Source organism: Hippocampus comes, unplaced genomic scaffold, assembly GCF_001891065.2.
Source record: "Hippocampus comes isolate QL1 unplaced genomic scaffold, H_comes_QL1_v1.1 scaffold699, whole genome shotgun sequence".
In the NCBI taxonomy this organism is placed as follows: domain Eukaryota; kingdom Metazoa; phylum Chordata; class Actinopteri; order Syngnathiformes; family Syngnathidae; genus Hippocampus; species Hippocampus comes.
The window spans coordinates 435,033-453,216 of record NW_017805822.1 but is presented as its reverse complement, the minus strand read 5'-3'; the positions used below and the strand labels follow the sequence as shown (position 1 = coordinate 453,216).

Sequence of the window (18,184 nt, the reverse complement as noted above, 5' to 3'; positions counted from 1 at the left end):
AGCGTGGCCCGTAGCCCGCCGGCAGGTCCCGGGCGAGGATGTCAGGGACGAGGTGCCTCTGTTTGCGACGAAGAAGCCAAGCGTGGCGAGTCTCTGTTGCCGAATGAGTACAAGTCATTGGAGTCCATCTTGGCAAGTTCCTCTGCTAAGCCAACGCCAAAGCTTTATCTTCACGGCAGTACGACCATTAGGGGACGCCAGACCGGAAAAGCCGGCGAGGGTTTCCTTGTTCCGCCTCACCAAGCAGCTTGATTCAGTGAACTCTTTAGCACAAATGGGGCTCCACATGACACACACACGCGCACACACACACACCTGGAGCGGGTCCCTGGGAGGTCCAAGCCCCTGGCTTACGGTACATAAACAGGAAATCGACACGTCTTGGCGGTGGGCCAGTTGGTAAAGTTGAGCGCGGCGCAGACGGCAGCTCAGCTCATTAGCTGGAGATCAGCGTCCAGTGCACACTTTTGGCGTTTTGGCACATTTTCCGGCCCTCCGACCAAGCAGATGCCGAGGGCAACGCTCAATTTTCAGGACATCACGACGTGAAAAATGGAAAACACTCCCAAAACCCAAAAAACAGATTGATTTGTCTGCATCTTTCACTTTAGTGCGGCCGTACTTTTCAGAGTTTGCGCTTCTTTACTTGAATTGAAGTCCCGCAGTTTCAGCTGTTGTGGGTTCATTGTTCTCTCATGCCTTGAAATAACTTTTTGCCTTGATTTGGACTTGATTCTGTGCTTGTATTGAAGTATAATTTAGTGTCCATACTTTTGACTTTTGCTTCAGTAAGTCCATTTTTTGGAGAAAACCTTCGTTCACGAATTGGTGCTATTTAAATAAAAACGACGAGTGTGAGCACTTTGGCCACCTTGGTAACCCCCCGCCCCCCTTCCCCGCCCTCTTTCCGCCCCTTAATCCGCCATCTCTCTGGACCATCTTGCTATTTCCTGTTCTTTTTTTCTTTTTTTTTTTTTTGGGGGGGGGGGAGGAAAGGGGGAAGGAAAGCAGCTCGTCTTGCCTCCGATAGCAGACGGCGGTTGCGTGTTGGATTTTCCCCGAAAAAGTGCTGAGATGGAGGAGAACTTCACCGGACGACTCAAAGAGCGCAAACATCTGAGTTGCGTTAGGGAACTTGTCTTAATTAGCGGAGCGAATATTCCCTTCCCCCAAGCCAAAAGTCTGGAAAAGTGTGACGCACGGATGACGCGTCGAAGGACAAAGAGCGCGTTTTGAGCGGGGCCATCGGCAGCCGAACGTGAGGCTCGCTTTCCGTTCCTACCGCTCTCGAAATGAGCGAGGCCTCTTGCGGAAAGGAGCTGAGATGAGATGAATGAGATGGCGGCCAAATCTACACGTGGGAAGCGTGTGTGCGACATGCTACGTTGCGGGCGTACATGTGATGATTCAAAGCATTCAACCTGAAGCGCCCTCACCTGAACCGCGCGGCGCAGTCGCTGAGAGCAAACGAGACGGGCCGGCCATGCGGCGACCGCTCCGAGACTGACCTCCGCTGCAAGCTCATCACATTTTCCGCGGTTGGCCGCGACCGACGGCCGCAGCGCTTCGCTTTCCGAGGTTCGGGCCGAGGGCTGCGAGTGCATTTGCGAGCGGCCGCGCGAGCGCCCCGACAGCCAAGGGAGCGCTTTGTAGCAGGCTTCCGACAACGCCTCCTCGGTGCGGCGCGTACTCATCGCGGCTGCGTCTTTTGAAGGGCGCGGGCGGCGGAACCAAGACAAGCCGCCGAGACGCGACTTCTTTCGGTATGGACCTTTGTCCCGCTGACCGCGACATCTACTGGAGAAACCAAACCGCGAGCCGAAGGGCTTGAGGCTTTCGGGCTAAGTGGCACCGTTTCACCACTGCCTGACCACGGCTGGGCCCGCACACATGTTGACACTCAGCGCCTGGAGATTTATGCGCAAAACATGCTGACACAGCAAAGATTTCGGCAAGAAAAACACTGCTGCGATTGCCCGCTCAATCGTTTGTGATGCATTTGTCGTATCGGTTTTTTTTTGGGTGGGGGGGCGCCTTTTGACACACCCCCAATATACGTCTGTTCCGCTAAAGATGGCGACTTTTTCTCCGTGACAAAATCTGACTTTAATCTCGTGCCATTTTACTCAAGACAAATGATGTCTTTGTTTTTGTCAAGGTTATGTTTTTTTTTTTTTTTGTTAGTTTCTATTTTCAAGCTAGACGTTATATTGATATTTTGGAGAACCGAAAGACTTTAGTTGGGAGGGTTCGACTTGTTTCTACGCGTGATGATTCTGACTTGACTGCGTGAAATCCAGCACGCTTGCTAAGTAGTCCGACAGGGGGGGAAAAAAAAACGAGATCAGACTAAACGGCGGCGGGGTGAAGGGGGCAAGGGGAGAACAGTTTGGAAAATATGCCGTGTAGTTTTCCATTTTTTTTTTCCCCGCAGTCTTGTCTGCCCCGCCTGCAAACTGGCAGTAGCGGGAGGAGGCTTTTCAAGCCCAGAAAAAAAACCCAAAAAACCCACATCAGCCCTTCCCACGGTAACAGCCGGGAGTCGGGCTGCCGATAGCCCGGCGGGGGATTCGGAATGCTTTGGCGATGGCGTCACTCTCAAGAAAACAACTGCAAAAAGCCACTTTGGGCCTTCCTGGGTAATTAGGCCCGATGAAGACTCGGAGTTGCCACCGCTTGATACGAGTCAGCTGTACCGACCGGTGAGTCCACCGGGGTCCACGGAAGCTTTGAAAGTCACTTGGAATGGCGTCGATTTCAAACCGATATAGACGGGGGCTGCTCGGCGTCCCATCGATTTCTGCTCCTCCGGTGGCGACGTCACCTCAAGCTATCAAATTGGACTGACGCGGCATTTGTCACGCATGCAAATGCAACTCCGAGCGCTGTGCCGTTGCGACATCAGAAGAGGCTCCTCCCCCAAGCAGCCAAGAATGCCCCGTCCGCGGGGGGCCCATCGCTTGCCAAATGAACATCATCAGTCTTGCCGCGGACCAGCGGCCGGGTGACATCCTCACGAGCCGCTTTCACTTCATCGGCAGTCGTTTAGCGGCCTCTGCGGACACGGAGTCCTCATGGAAAGGCGACGACAAAACGACGCGCTCGCCCGATCACTTCTGTCACCGGCTACCGAATTCTGGACTTTCCAAAGCCTCATGCGACTGTTGGGCGACAGTCCCCTTGAGACGAGGCCTTCGCATTGCGGTTAGCGGGCGAGCGCGGTCGCCGACACGTCTGCAGAGGAAATGCCCGCCGTCGCCACACAAACCTCATGACGGCACCTCAAATGTTCTTTGCGGGTTCCCCGCAACAACAACAACAACAAAGAAGAGAGAGAACTCAAACAGGGCTGACCTCAAAGACTTCCTCATCAAGTATTCTGGTTCCGAACACGATAATTCCTTTGGTGTCGATAACGGGGTGGGCCGATCGCAGCAGCTTCTGGGTGGTCTTCTTTTTACAGTCCAGAATGAGGGTGATGGTCTGCTTGTGCACGCTGATGGCCACTCGATGCCACCTGGAGAAGGAGAGGAAGGATGGAAGCGCGCTGCCGCCGAAAGCCCCGACCCTAACCTCTGCGCGGTGCACCTACTTTCCGTCGGCCAGGTTGATCCCCCGGAAGAGCGGGTAGTCCTCCGGGCCGGGCTTTCCCGTGTGGTCCTCGTAGAGGAAGACGGGCGAGCGCCCCATTTCCAGACCCAGTTGCTGGATTCCCTGCTCGTTGTACACGGACATCAGGAACGACTGGCTGCCCTTTTTGGGCTTCACGGTGGCCAGGATGGAAAAGTCCTCGGGGAACGCATCGCCTGGCGGAGGGAAGCAAAGAGTTCAGGACCCGGGTCGGCCAACCCGTATATCTTTGGCTCCAGCAAAAGGACAGAACGCAAAGACGCAAGAGGACTGAAGTAGAGCGAAGAACGGGATCATCCAGCATGGAGCCGCATGAGGAAACAATCATCTGGAGAAGCTGGCGGCACAATCGCTTGGAAAACTTCCACGGTCTCATCAGCTATCTTCCAAACCGCTCTTTGAGAAGTCAAAATAATGTGAGTTTAGGATTTTTTTTTTTGTTTATGTGAGGGGCCATTTAAAAAAAAAAAAAAACACGTTTTATGTTAAGACAAAAAGACCAACTATCAAATAATACATCAACAGATACAAATAAGCAGATACGGGTATTCCCAAGACGAAGCATCTGGAGATGCGTGACTATTATTTTTTTTTCCCTCCAGTATTTTATCTTGACGGAACCTGGCATTGAAATCACAAACAGCCGCTGAGATTCCACTCTCAATTCCATGCTGGTTGGTCCCAATTAGTCAAACAGGAGCGCTCTGAAAGATTTTATGGCCCCCAGAAAGCCGGCCAATCAAGTCCCCCCCCCCCCATTTCCACGGAAAAAAAAACAAAAACAAAAAAACTTAAGCTCCTGACGACAGGAACTCTGGCGGCGTTAGCTTCTGTAGCCTGAGGCGCTAATTTGCCCATAGCCTCAGCGTGGGAAGCGTCGACTCAAATTAGCGTGCCCTTTTTGAGTCGTGTCGGTAAAAAAAAACAGACTTGTGTTGCTGGCGAATCATCCTTTCCGTGCATTTGATGACCGCATGTCTGCACGCGCTCTTTTCCGCAACGCCGCCACAGGAGCTCGCCGCATAGTCCAACATCATTTGCCATCTCTTTCGTCTTCACTTATGGGCATTTTTTTTCTTTTTTTTTTATGAGCATTAGGTGGCAGAAAGCTGAGCTTCATCGTTTAAAAAGTCTTAGCTGGGATGGAAAAACGAATGGGATGGAGTGATGTCACTGGCTAGACTCTCAGTGTAACTCAAGCTACAGTATGTTAACCGTGAACATGGCTCCTTTCAAAGAAGTCCCAAAGACAACAGTTTGGGTTTGAAAAAAAGAAAAAAAAAAAGTCACAGGAGCCCCTCGTGCTTGGCCGGGGGCGAGCAGACTCCGGCCCTGCATGGGGACATGCTCTGCAACTAGTCAGCCACCTTCATTTTTTTGGAACTCTTTCAACTGCACAGTTATTAGCTTTTGTGTGTGCATATTATGAAACAAAACAACAACAAAAAAGTAGAAATTTTCAAGATGCTTACGACAGCCGCATTCCAAGTTCATGCTAGCAGGCTAACATAAATAATCAAGTTCCGGGAGGCTATAAAAGTGCCACCCGGAGGGCAAGAAAGGAAAAAAGGAAATTGCTCCCCCGCTACGTTTGCCCGTCATCTGGCCGCTTTACTGCCGCGCAGCCGCTCTTGTCGGTAAGAACGGGATTGACGGCGACACCTGCGCGGGATTACAGCCTAGCTAAATTCACCTGGGTACAGCTGTTTGGTGGGGGCGCTGAGCTGCGCCTCTTTGGAGACTCGGTAGGCCACATCGGGTCCTTGCGCCGACCGCCGATTCGAGCAGAAGCCCGTTGTTTTCGTGACGCCTTCGGGTAAACTGGGAAAATCTAAAATCTTCAAGAGGTTGGCCGGTTCCGCTGCACACAAGGAGAGGGGGAAAAAAAAGCGAGATAAATTTAGTCAGAATCGGAATCAGAATCATCTTTATCGGCCAAGTATGTCGAGCACACAAGGAATTTGTCTCCGGTAGTACAGGCTACACCGGTATCATCAATAACAAGCAACTACGATAAACAAGGACATGACAAGTAAGTATGGAAAGACATTGCGTAATGTACGTCGCTCGGTCTGCGGCGTGAGTTGGTGTGTGGCTAAGGTAGCTACTCGCTCCACTTTAGACAGAGAAGTGACACAGGATAGGCATGATCGAGATGCGAAGCTGACGTAGCATACAGAATCGCAATGGCAAATTGAAGAAAAAGAGATTGATTGGAGCGCACACACAGGAATCCGGAGCTTGGCCTCTTGAGCCGAGCGGGTTTTTTTTGAAGCGTTCGAGTGACGACGCGGACCACGGCGGCTCGTGATGATCCGGGTGGCCCGAGGTTTTTTTTATGTCGCCAAGATAGCTCACCGTGCCTGCGTCACTCCGATCCCAGAGACCTTTCGGCCTCCAAGAAGGAGCGCGCCGCTCGCCTTAGCGTGCGGTGACCATGGATGACCGCAGTCCAAAACGCGCCACACTCGCCGGGGCCACCGGACACCGCACAGTGGGTCAACCATCAGCCCCCCGCCAAAGCGGGCAGCCTCGGCCATGTCAACCCGAGAGGGGCCGCGGCGCGCGGACGGAACAAAAGTGAGAATGCTGCCGTTCCTGCGGGAGAGTTCCCATGTGCAGGTGTGACATTGGCGGAGGTGCATGAAAATGGCATCACATTTCATACCTCTTTTTGTTTTTGTTTTTAATTACATAGCCTGACGGTGACAAATGCTTTCCTGGGAATCGTTTTGACCGAAGAGCGACGGATGAATTTGCCTGCCTTTTCTGTCGAGCCCAGCAAAATCGGCAAAAGCGCGACATCGGCGTCGTCGCACAAGTAAGGTCGGCGTCGTCGCGAGGATAAGCCGACCTTACTTGTGCGCCATGGCGTATTTCACCCAGAACTCTGCGAAGCTGGCCGCTTCCGCTTTGGCACCGATGGCTCAAACTTTCAGGACAGCACGGCAGCTCCTCCGTTTTTCCCGCATTCCTCGCGAGCAAACGGGGAGCGGCTTTATCACAGTTTATACAAACAGCGAGTCGTCGTGGAGCATTCCGAGGGGCGGGGGCGGGCGGGGGGTACGTTCGGAGGAGCGAGACTTCCTAATCGGGATGTTCTCATCTCTGGCTCTCTCGCGCATCCTGTCCTCGTCCTCGCTTGGTAATTGTACTTTGCGCACATGACAAGGCGGCCACGGGATGCGAGCGACTATTGCGTTCCTCCCGGCTGGCTTCCGGTCGCTGTGCAGATAGCCGAGTGAAAAAAAAAATGGCCGATGTCTCTCGAGGAGAGCGAAAACCAACTTTTATTTCTTTACTTTGTGGCTTTGCTTGTTGTGAAGCGCATCGAGCTGCCTAGTGTACGGAATGTGCCAAAGAAATAAAAGCGCCTTGCCTTGCCTTGCCTTGAAAATAATTTCCATGACATTTTTGAAAAACAAAAACGAAGATCATGTCTCGTGGACAGCCGTGGTAAAATCCAGAAAGCAGCGGCGTTGACTGCGTGTGACGAGAAGGAAAGATCCCCGTTTTTACAAGCGAGAGGCCAGCCGTCGCCGGCGGTTTCCGTCCGTCCTTTAAGCATCTTTACCTTTTTTTTCTGCCCTTTTAAGGGCACGTGGGCGCATGAGGCCAGCGACTTCAGTGTCCTCCGTCGCACAGCTTGGAAGGGCACCGGCAAGACACCGCCACCGGTATGCGAGGGGGTTGGGAACCGAATCGCTTCAAAACCCTGAGCGCAAAATCCTTCCGTATTTATTTCAGTCATCTTAGCTGGAAAAAAAAAAAGGCTCGTCGTCCACTGAGCACACAGCAAAAACTTCCACAGACAGCAAAGCACTTCCGCAAACAACTCATGCTAAACGTAGCTTCTTCCAGACAAAGATCTTAGTCGTCTCTCGTTCGAAAAGTATCACGTCAGCGTACTTCCTTGACGCCGATGACTCACTTCCCGAGCTCCCCGCGGAGGGGAAACGAAGCGGCGTATAGCAATTGGGCCATCCAAACGTCCACTTACGAGTTGAGTGACAACAACACCCCAATAAGCGCAGCGGCCGACACTAACCGAGTCCCCAACTCCAAACTCGCGGCCCTGCCGCCTGCGCTAATCGGCACCGACGCGAGTTCATCCCGTCAAGACGGTCGGGGGAGCGATCCATGGGGGTGGCCCCGCTCCCGCGCTTGCGAAGGACGTAACCACGTGAGCATTTGCGCATTTCCTTTTGCGACGACTTTGGAGTTTCAATCCTTTCGCTTGAAAAGTGACATCTGCACTTGCTGCTTCTTACTCTGTCAAACGATGCTTGTTATATTTTCCAAACTCCGCAATTAAAAAAAAAGACAACGCTGAACCAAGAAGTCATGTGGGACCGTTGAAGTTACGGGGGGGGGCTTTGTTTTGGAGTTCTGCTTCAGAACAGAGTCCGTCTATTTTAGCCACCTCCGCTCAATCCGATTTCCAGCCGCCCGTTTCCCCAGCGTACAATTGGGGCTTCTTTTGTTGTTGTTGGTTTTTTTTTTTTAAGTCATTTCTGCGGATCCGGGAGCCGTCGGCGAGGTCGGAGAGAGGTGAGCCAAGCGGCAAAGGTGCGACGATCACACAGTGGAGCTTTCACCACAAGGAGGACCACCGAAAAGAAGCCCAAGCGGCCGGCGGACGTACGCGGTCGCGGGCAAACACCGGCGAGACAAACGGCGTCATTCATTGGCCGCCGGGGCCGGGGTGGCGGCGTTTCCCGCGAGGTCGGTCGCCACCTTGTTAAGCCGCGAGCGATGTTTACCCACTTAGCGCAAGCGCCTTGGGGACCACCCGCTTTAAAGCCTGCAAGAGGTTTCCCCCGGCAGAGGTGCAAGTAGCACGAGCGAACAAGACCTTCGGAAGAGAATCGTGTGCGAAACCAAAGACCGCGCCTCCCCCGGAGAATTCTTTGCGAGCTTTCGACAAAATGAGCGGCACATCACGGCACCGAGCGCATGGGCAGGCAAATGAGCCAAATACGTCGCGCTGCATTATTGAGCCGACGAGAATCCTCCGGCGCTATCCTTCCCTTAACGGTAGCCTGAGATTCCGTTTTCACGCAAGGCGAGCCTTCTGCGAGCAGTCGGCAGTGTTTCACAAGACCGCCAGTTTGACACAGGGGGAAATGAGCGCAAATTTGAGTCCGAATCTAAACGAGAATCCTCCGGCGCTATCCTTCCCTTAACGGTAGCCTGAGATTCCGTTTTCACGCAAGGCGAGCCTTCTGCGAGCAGTCGGCAGTGTTTCACAAGGCCGCCAGTTTGACACGGGAGAAATGAGCGCAAATTTGAGTCCGAATCTAGTTGTCATCCGCTTGCTTTCTTCCCCCTTGTTGTTGTTTTGTGTGCGTGTGTGCGCGCACAGTATCTTGAGATTCATTTTGTCACCCAAGATGAACTTTGGATGAAGAATCGGCGGTGTTGCAGCGGACGGCCCGTTTGACGCTCACACACACACACACACACACACACACACACACACACACACACACTCTCGAGAACAATCCTTGTAGATTCTTTCGACGGCACCGTTTGTTTGACAGGAGGCGGGGGAGCTGCAATCGTGAAATGTCATGGTGGGGGAGGAGATTAACATTCCTCTTCCTCCTCCTCCTCTTTCTGATGGGCACGGAGCCTTGCCGAAGCGAGGCCGGCCGGCCGGCCGGCTGGCTCTCCGGGCGCGCATGCTTGACCTGGCTCCGAGGACAAGCAAGCGGTAATGAGCAGCCGAGCTCCACTCCGACACAAGAATGCCCGACCAACGCTTCTCCATCCCAACAAACGGGAGCGCGGCACCCCACGCGGTTCTCTTTCGGGGTCCCCAGACGTTAGCGTCAAAATCCGCCATCGGCGGGACACTTCGAAACCTAACATTTCCGACCCTACGACTGCGTGCGCAAAGGGATCCTAACCCAAACTCGGACACGCTGCGGAGCCACAGGCTGGTCCAAGTGACCACACAAACACACGCAAAGCGACAAGATCATTCTTGGCTTTGAATGCCGTGAAGGGAGATTATTTTTACTCGGGTTCACGTCGCCCCAAATTCCATCAACACAATCGTCATCCAAGCAACCAGCAGCTAGCTTGTCTGTGCTAGCATCTGCCGTCAAAGTTGAATGACAAGAGGGCGGTACCTTTCATCCATACAGCCGTCCCCCGGGTACCAAACGGTGAGGCGGTCACTTTTTGCTTTTGACGCACAGCCAATGAGCCAAATGTTGACATGACAATTGGACGCAACTCAAGAGGGCTCAGCGGACGACGACACTTTCAGGGAGAGGCAGAAAGCGGAACATTTTCATGCCCGTTCAGGTTCACACTCGATGGGCGGGCAGCCACTCGAGCTACGGCGATACCGGGCGAGGCGCGGGCTTCGACAGATCAAGCGGGCGTCGTTTGCCAGTGCTTTTCAAGGACTCTGCGGCTCGCGCTTTGCTCTCCCCGTTGCCTCAGCAGAGCTCCAGATGCTTGACTTCACGGCGCCCGTGATATAAATCAGTCCAGCCCGAACGAGAACGGAAAAACTGACTCAATGCTCCGCTGGCTTTTTTTTTTTTTCTTCCTTACACTAGAAAGCACAAAGAAGGCTCAATCGTTTACATTTCACGACGCCACATTTAAGTGGAAGGTCTTCCACGGCACCTTTTTTTGTTTTTTGTTTTTTTCTTTTAAATCAGACTACTGTTTTTTCTGATTTTTTATTACTTGTACACTCTACTACATGTGGACAAATAACCTTTGGGACTTTTAAAATGGTGCTTGGTTAATTTTTTTCCTTTCTGTGTCAGGGTGACATCATCAAAGAGAAGTGATCTTCATTTGGTGTTATTTTTACTTTGTACATCTCATGAGATTAATTTCACCGTTTTACAAGATTCTTCAGACTATTTTCAAGGAGGAAAAAAAAAAGAACACAAATGAAGGGAAACATGCCACAAATGTTTCCAGGATCGTTTTGTTAGTAGTCATAGTATTAGAAGGCAAAAATCTCATGGTTGGAAAAAAATACCATCAAAAGAAGTTTTTCTAAAGTGATGAAAGCTACAGGTACACGTATTCTCTGGGCTGGCTGCAGATCCAGAGCCACTTTCAAGCCTCCTCCATGTCCCACACAGGTGCGACGCCCCTGCTGTCAGGTCAAATCCAAAAGGTAAGCAGAGCTGCATTGAGTCTCGATCGATGGCACAGACGCATGTTCCGTCAGGCGGCGCGGACTTGATCGTTCGGTGACAATGGCGACGCTTTGGCCGTCGGCTTATTGGGCATCGTGTCCGAGCGCCACGTGGCGGAACGGCTGCCTTCGTGAGCGATGAATGTTTTTGGTATTTTTTTTGACACACCTGGGAACGCTTTTCAGTTCCGAGAAATATAATGCAGCCGTTCTTTTGATCGTCATCCAAGCAACCAGCAGCTAGCTTGTCTGTGCTAGCATCTGCCGTCAAAGTTGAATGACAAGAGGGCGGTACCTTTCATCCATACAGCCGTCCCCCGGGTACCAAACGGTGAGGCGGTCACTTTTTGCTTTTGACGCACAGCCAATGAGCCAAATGTTGACATGACAATTGGACGCAACTCAAGAGGGCTCAGCGGACGACAACACTTTCAGGGAGAGGCAGAAAGCGGAACATTTTCATGCCCGTTCAGGTTCACACTCGATGGGCGGGCAGCCACTCGAGCTACGGCGATACCGGGCGAGGCGCGGGCTTCGACAGATCAAGCGGGCGTCGTTTGCCAGTGCTTTTCAAGGACTCTGCGGCTCGCGCTTTGCTCTCCCCGTTGCCTCAGCAGAGCTCCAGATGCTTGACTTCACGGCGCCCGTGATATAAATCAGTCCAGCCCGAACGAGAACGGAAAAACTGACTCAATGCTCCGCTGGCTTTTTTTTTTTTTCTTCCTGACACTAGAAAGCACAAAGAAGGCTCAATCGTTTACATTTCACGACGCCACATTTAAGTGGAAGGTCTTCCACGGCACCTTTTTTTGTTTTTTGTTTTTTTCTTTTAAATCAGACTACTGTTTTTTCTGATTTTTTATTACTTGTACACTCTACTACATGTGGACAAATATCCCTTGGGACTTTTAAAATGGTGCTTGGTTAATTTTTTTCCTTTCTGTGTCAGGGTGACATCATCAAAGAGAAGTGATCTTCATTTGGTGTTATTTTTACTTTGTACATCTCATGAGATTAATTTCACCGTTTTACAAGATTCTTCAGACTATTTTCAAGGAGGAAAAAAAAAAGAACACAAATGAAGGGAAACATGCCACAAATGTTTCCAGGATCGTTTTGTTAGTAGTCATAGTATTAGAAGGCAAAAATCTCATGGTTGGAAAAAAATACCATCAAAAGAAGTTTTTCTAAAGTGATGAAAGCTACAGGTACACGTATTCTCTGGGCTGGCTGCAGATCCAGAGCCACTTTCAAGCCTCCTCCATGTCCCACACAGGTGCGACGCCCCTGCTGTCAGGTCAAATCCAAAAGGTAAGCAGAGCTGCATTGAGTCTCGATCGATGGCACAGACGCATGTTCCGTCAGGCGGCGCGGACTTGATCGTTCGGTGACAATGGCGACGCTTTGGCCGTCGGCTTATTGGGCATCGTGTCCGAGCGCCACGTGGCGGAACGGCTGCCTTCGTGAGCGATGAATGTTTTTGGTATTTTTTTTGACACACCTGGGAACGCTTTTCAGTTCCGAGAAATATAATGCAGCCGTTCTTTTGTCCCACTTGTCTGCATGAGTGTCGTTGCTAATTTTTGGGCCAACGGCAGTCCCCGGTGGACCTAAAAGCTGAGGTGGAGGGGGGGGGACATGCAAACTCAGGAGATTCCAACCCCATACCTCTAAGCTGCGAATCACGCACACAAACCACTCGTGTGCCGATGGATGACATGCCACCTTTCGAGATTTCTTCATGTGAACCGGAACAAAAAGCCAAGCGGTAAGGCCCGTTTTTTTGGGGGGTCGGGGGTTTCCATGGTGGCTCCGCCGAATTCGGCTACGAGTGTATTTCGTCTGGTTCGAAAGCAAAATGGAGAAAAAGTGCTTCGCTGGAGTAGTCCTGCGAGCCAAACTGCGGCTGAGCCCGGCCGGGGGGAGATGAGTGCATGACTCATCCTTTCCAAGCTCATTACGGCTACCCTCATTACACTACAAAAAAAAAACAACAACGACGGTTTTCTTGCGAGCCGACTACAATTCCCAAATGAGCCAAGAGGTCGCCGAGAACATTCCTGTCCCCGTCAAAGTGTAACCCGAAACCGAGACCACGGCGCTTTTGCGTTCCCTACGGCGCATCTCGGCCCGATCGGGGCGGGGGGGCCCTATTTTTTTTTTTACACACAGAGCGCCATTCAGCACTTTCAAACAATCGGCCTTAATTACGACGGGTTCTAATCGGCGGGCTACACAGGGCAGGATGTGGTGGAGAATGAAGCGTTTGTGCGCCGCGCACTTGGATCCCAGGGCGCTGGTTGCCACCTACCGTCCCGCATATTTTGCTTTGGCTCACGTGTAGCTAGCGGGGTACAAGAGCGTCTTTGCAACGGCTCGCGAGCATGGATTCCTTACCCAGATGCTGCGAAAACTTTGCTTGCCCTGGTCCGACTCGACCGCAGAAGTGCGGAAGAATTCGGAAAGGTGCTGCTAAAGCCTTGTCAAAGTCGGAAAGTTTGCAGGGAAGTGATCGACGTGACCTTCATATTTCGGGGAGGAGCTAAGGTGAGGCTGGGTTGTCACTGGGAGTTGCGGAGAGTGTACGCCGCACAGCCCATGTCTTCTTTTTTGGGGGGGGCGGGGGTCCAATTCAAGTCATCCATAAGCCGCCTCTACTTTTTAAGAAGAACCTCGTTAGATGAGGTCATAGTGATACACTTCACCTTTCACTCTAAGCTATTTTTTTTTAATCTCTAATCAGGGGACGTCTCTAAACGGTCAATTACTTTTTTTCACTCAATAGTGGGGATTCCCGTGTGTATATATGGATAGATCGACAGATAGATACACACACAAGGAAAACAGGCTCACACCCAGTGAGCCTTCTCCACAGTGAAAACCAAGGATTGTTCGCCATCACCATGTCATTGGTAAAAAAGATCTAAAAATCCGTTTCTTTTCGCAATCAAGGGAATTTGAAACAAGCGGCCACTCAAGACATCAACTCCTCTGCCTCTCCCTGAAACAATCACGAAAACAACGATCAGCCAAAACAAACAAAACTCACTTTTCCACGTCATTTTCTTGAACTCATTTGACATTTGTGAGCAAATTCTACGAGCGAGCAAACAACAACCGCACGACGATCCTACGTCAAGATAATTCGTTCGGATCAATTTGGCAGCGCGAGGAAGATGTGATCGCTTTGAAAAGCTTCCTTCCATTTCCCAAAAATTCAACCGAGCGACCAAAACTTGTTTTCAGTTTTTCGCTCCCCAAAACACACTGGTGGTTAAAAACGGAGTGTGAAGGCCTTCGTGAGGAAAGAGATTTTTGCCTGTGCTGCTTCCAAGCAGATCATTTTATTGATCGATTCCACATGGAATTTTTAACGATTAGCTTGGCGGAATAATCGATTAGCGCGACTCTCCCTACACGTGTTAATGGGTTTGTTTTTCGAAAAAAGCAAGTCCTGCGTGAATCTTTTTAGTTGGCTGCAGACATAACGGCTAATGCCGCCCATTGCCCGTCGCTTTCACCAAAAACATGCCGAGTTATCATTAGCCTCGTCGGGAAGTCAACAGCAAGGCAACTCGTTAAATCTGTCCAGAGTCAATCGCTTTTAAACAACTTGAAAGTGCCTGGAGGGAAGAAGAAAAAAAAGACAGCACCAATGTTTTTAAATTCTTCACTAAGAAACACATGTGATGGCTGCCGGAATGAAAAAAAACAGCATCTTTTGATGACCTTGATCGTGGACGTGCAGTCTTTTTTTTTTTCTTTTTTCGAGAAAATTCAGCTGAGAGGCTGCAGATGTTATTCCATTTGGAAGTTTCTCGGAGGAAGAAAAAAAAAAGCCTCCGCAAGAATGGTGTATTTTCTTTTCAGTTGGGTGGCGGGGAGGGGGGGGGGGTTGCAATTTTTTTTTCCCTCCGAGAATCGGGAAGAAAACATCTGGAAGACATTTTTCCTGGCTTTTCCGAGGCTTTAGCCGACGACGGAGTGCAAGCGTATCAAATCCAGATGTGGCGGCCAGCTTTTCTGATGTCAAATTTTTTTCTCTCTCTTTCTTCGGATGAAACAAAATAAGGTATTGATGGATCTTGGACGGATGTTCTTACACCGCCCCGTGTCGCCACCGCCGCCAGCTTTGGCCCAAATCCGTCCTTATTTTCGCAGGGACGCACTATTCCGAGAATATTATTACAGTACATTTTACACTTAACGCTTAGCTCTGCTGCCAGTTGATTTTGTCAAACAGTATAAAAAGAAAATTATAATAAAAATTCCAATGGAGCAAACAGCAGCAGCATTAGGAGGTTAACTGCTCACCCGAAATGATGTTCACATGCTAACCATTAGCTCAGCAAAGATGCGACTGTCAATTGGTTTCATTGTTTAGGGCGCAAATGTTTTCTTTCGGAAATGGCTTGTCTTTTTCGCTCTCGTCGTGCCTGGGTGACAACGAAGGCCTCGTAAACTTGTTCGCCACATTCGTGAACGTTTGCTGAGTGCTAAATTGGTCACCGACGCTAACGATAGCAAAGTGGGGCCAGAATACATGATTAGCTCCGCTAGCACACGAAACATGGAATTAACAAAGGCAGCATTAGCGGGTTGGCAGAAGAATGATGACACGATGCTTCACAGTTTGATCTGACAACAGAGGCGTTAGCATGCTGGCTGCTCATCCTCACACTGTCGGCTAGATTGCCTTTCACGCGAACTAAAACAACACGGAGGAGAAATACAGGTGACGCTTAGCCCTGCTAAGAGGGTTTAGTTGTACGATCGCAAAAAGAACGATATTTTTCTTCCATTGGAATGGACGGTAGCGATATCAGCATGCTAGCTGCTAACCCTAAAACTGGAGGCTTGATATCCGTTCGTGTTAACGACAGCAAAGTGCAGTAAAAGTGAGCGATGAGCTGAGGAAGCTAAGCGTTGTTTTGGTCAAGCAAAAAGAAATAAATAACTATTTTGCTTCAACTGCAACAAACAGTGCGATGTTAGCATGCTAGCCGCTTAGCCTAAAACTGGACGCCAGGTAAAGCTTTTGTAGCAATGTGCCAACACTTAGCCCTTTCAGAACATGTCATCTGGCTCGGGGGTTTTATTTAGCACAAATAATGTTGCTAAATAGGCCAGCATCCATTTTCTGATCAGTCGACGCGTCTGCGCTTACGTGCCAGTGAAAACAATCGGAGTGGACACGGCAAGGCTTCACCTGTTGGACCACCAAGAGTGGTGAGCCGCATGCTAATAATACATGCGGGCCAGACCCCCGCTTGACCCCACACGACAAATGGCTTGGAGACGCCATTCCAGTTTGCGCCTATCCCGGCTGACCGCTCGCCTGTCCGCGAGCCAAGTGTGGGTGAAGCATGCGAAACACTACGCCACCAGCATCTTGCTCAAAGGGACATCGCTACGTGCATGAATTGAATGCCCCTTACTCCGCCGAGCCTTGCAGATTCCTCACCAAAGCATTTTGGTCGGCGGCGGAAAATTCAACCACACGTAAACCGCTACGCAGCCTAAGGCCCGAAGCGGCGCAACGAGCCATCCCTTCACGTTTCTCAGTTGTTCAGTCGGTGAACCATTGCGTAGCCAAGGCCCCACCTGAGGCCAGTGACCTTCTCACACGCTTGTCCACTCAGCAACTCTCAGCGTTTCGGGAAAAAGGGCCGTGCGGCCCGCCCGAGCTCCCGAAGTCAGACGTCCATGAGCCACCCGTTGCATCCGTCGCAGCCCATTGGACAATATGGCAAAGTGAATCGTGACTTTTGACTGACGCCAACCGTAGCACGAGGAACGACGCGTTTTCTGTCATTTTCCAAACTTATATCGAGACAAGCGACGTGACCCGCGACACTCCCGACGGCCTACTTCACGAGACATTCTCCACCTCTGTTATGCCCCGTTTTCAGTGACATCTCACGCGACAGTCGTTGATCCTCGCTCACCATTGCAATGGCAAATGTCAGGAAGGTCGGCTGCGCGAAGCACTACGCGACCAAACGACCAAAGGCCCGCTTGAAGTGACGTCAATACATGCATGTGATCACTTTACCCGGCTGGCCGCCAGCCTCTTTGGCATTTGCGGCACATTCGGCCGTGTGAACCGCGACGCTCCAAATGTCTCGGCACTCATCGTCGATACCAGTTAGAAGTTTCCAGGAAGGCGCAAACGCCTCCTTCTTGAGGCTTGACGACGCCCCACTTCAATGACAAAGTTTGTCGTTGGATGGGATCGGATTTTGACAGTTGTCGCCATTTTGGTCAAATCGGATATGTGACTCGCGACACCACCAGCGCCCCGCTTGAAGTGAAGCGATCGGCACCTCTTGCGCGCTTGCAGCAAAATCAGCAAAGCGAACCACTACACTCGCATTGTCTTCACATTTCTTATCTTGGCAACTTCTTCTTGACACTTCTCCTGGCATTACTAACGCTGACATGCCAAAGCTTTCCCCGTGTCAGGGTGAGACGCAGCTTAGACTGCGCAGATTGTATGCTGGCTAAAAGAAAAAAAGAAAAAAAAAGATCCGATCTGGAGAGATACTCAATTCTCCACTGCCCTTGCGATCACGAAAAAAAAAAAACCCAAAGACTCCCCAGAACCTGCAAAAGTTCCTCGCTGAGAGGCAAAAAAAAACAAAAAAAAAAAGGGGGATGTCGCATGTGTCGAGGTCCCACTCGGAAGTCGTAAGGAGCACTAGGAGCAACTTTTTGAAGACGCTGGTGACCTTCTCCCTTTTTTAAGCTGCACCGCGCTTCTTTTTACACAACCCGGAGAAGGTTTGAACGGTTTTGACCTTTGTCCCCGTACGCCGGTAACGATGATTTCCTTGATCGCCACCCCCACCGTCCCAGCTTTTGCAATCTACCTGCAGCGCCAAAAAAAAAAAAAAAGGGACTCGAAGTGGCATCCGTGCAGGTTTTGAAGCCCGCAAAGCGGCTCGCGAACGCCCGGGAAACGGAACGGGCTCAACTTTGCCCTTTCGATAGCGCCTCGAAAGCCACCCGACGGCGGCGGGCTCGTTTTCCCCGAGCGCGTTTGGCAGCCTACCTGCGCTGGCCGGCGATGTGACCAAAAGCAGCCCGAGGACAAGCAGGGAGAGCAGCGCCTCCCTTAACCTCCGTTTAACTTTCCATCGGATGGGGCTATCCATGGCCGCCTGCCTTGAGTGCACCACGGCTCTTCGCAGCTCAACTCAAGTCGGACCCGCGGCCGCGTGTGATCGCTTGACGAGCAAAATAAAAAAAGGAAGGAGGGGTGGGGGGGGAAACAAAGAAGGGGAACGGGGGAGGAATAGCGTTGAGGACTGGGGAGGGGGCTCTCTCAAGCAGCCATAAGGGTCCCGAGCTTTTCGTGGGGCGGGGGGGGGTCCTCCG

At 51.2% G+C, this 18,184-nt stretch overlaps 1 protein-coding gene across 7 annotated transcripts in view; it reads right to left on the bottom strand.

Moving 5' to 3' along the window:
- Window positions 1-18,176, bottom strand: part of col5a1 (procollagen, type V, alpha 1) — a 50,605-nt gene extending 32,429 nt beyond the window's left edge. For 6 of the 7 annotated variants that reach the window (XM_019886132.1, XM_019886135.1, XM_019886134.1 and 3 more), the window contains exons 1-4: window positions 17,859-18,176; window positions 5,324-5,491; window positions 3,593-3,806; window positions 3,355-3,517 (exon numbers count right to left, since the gene is read on the bottom strand). In XM_019886132.1, the coding sequence (XP_019741691.1) occupies window positions 3,355-3,517; window positions 3,593-3,806; window positions 5,324-5,491; window positions 17,859-17,961 (648 nt within the window). In that variant the 5' untranslated portion in view covers window positions 17,962-18,176. The remainder of the gene's footprint in view (window positions 1-3,354; window positions 3,518-3,592; window positions 3,807-5,323; window positions 5,492-17,858) is intronic. The other variant, XM_019886138.1, reaches the window with a different exon arrangement.
- Window positions 18,177-18,184: the final 8 nt, after the last annotated feature.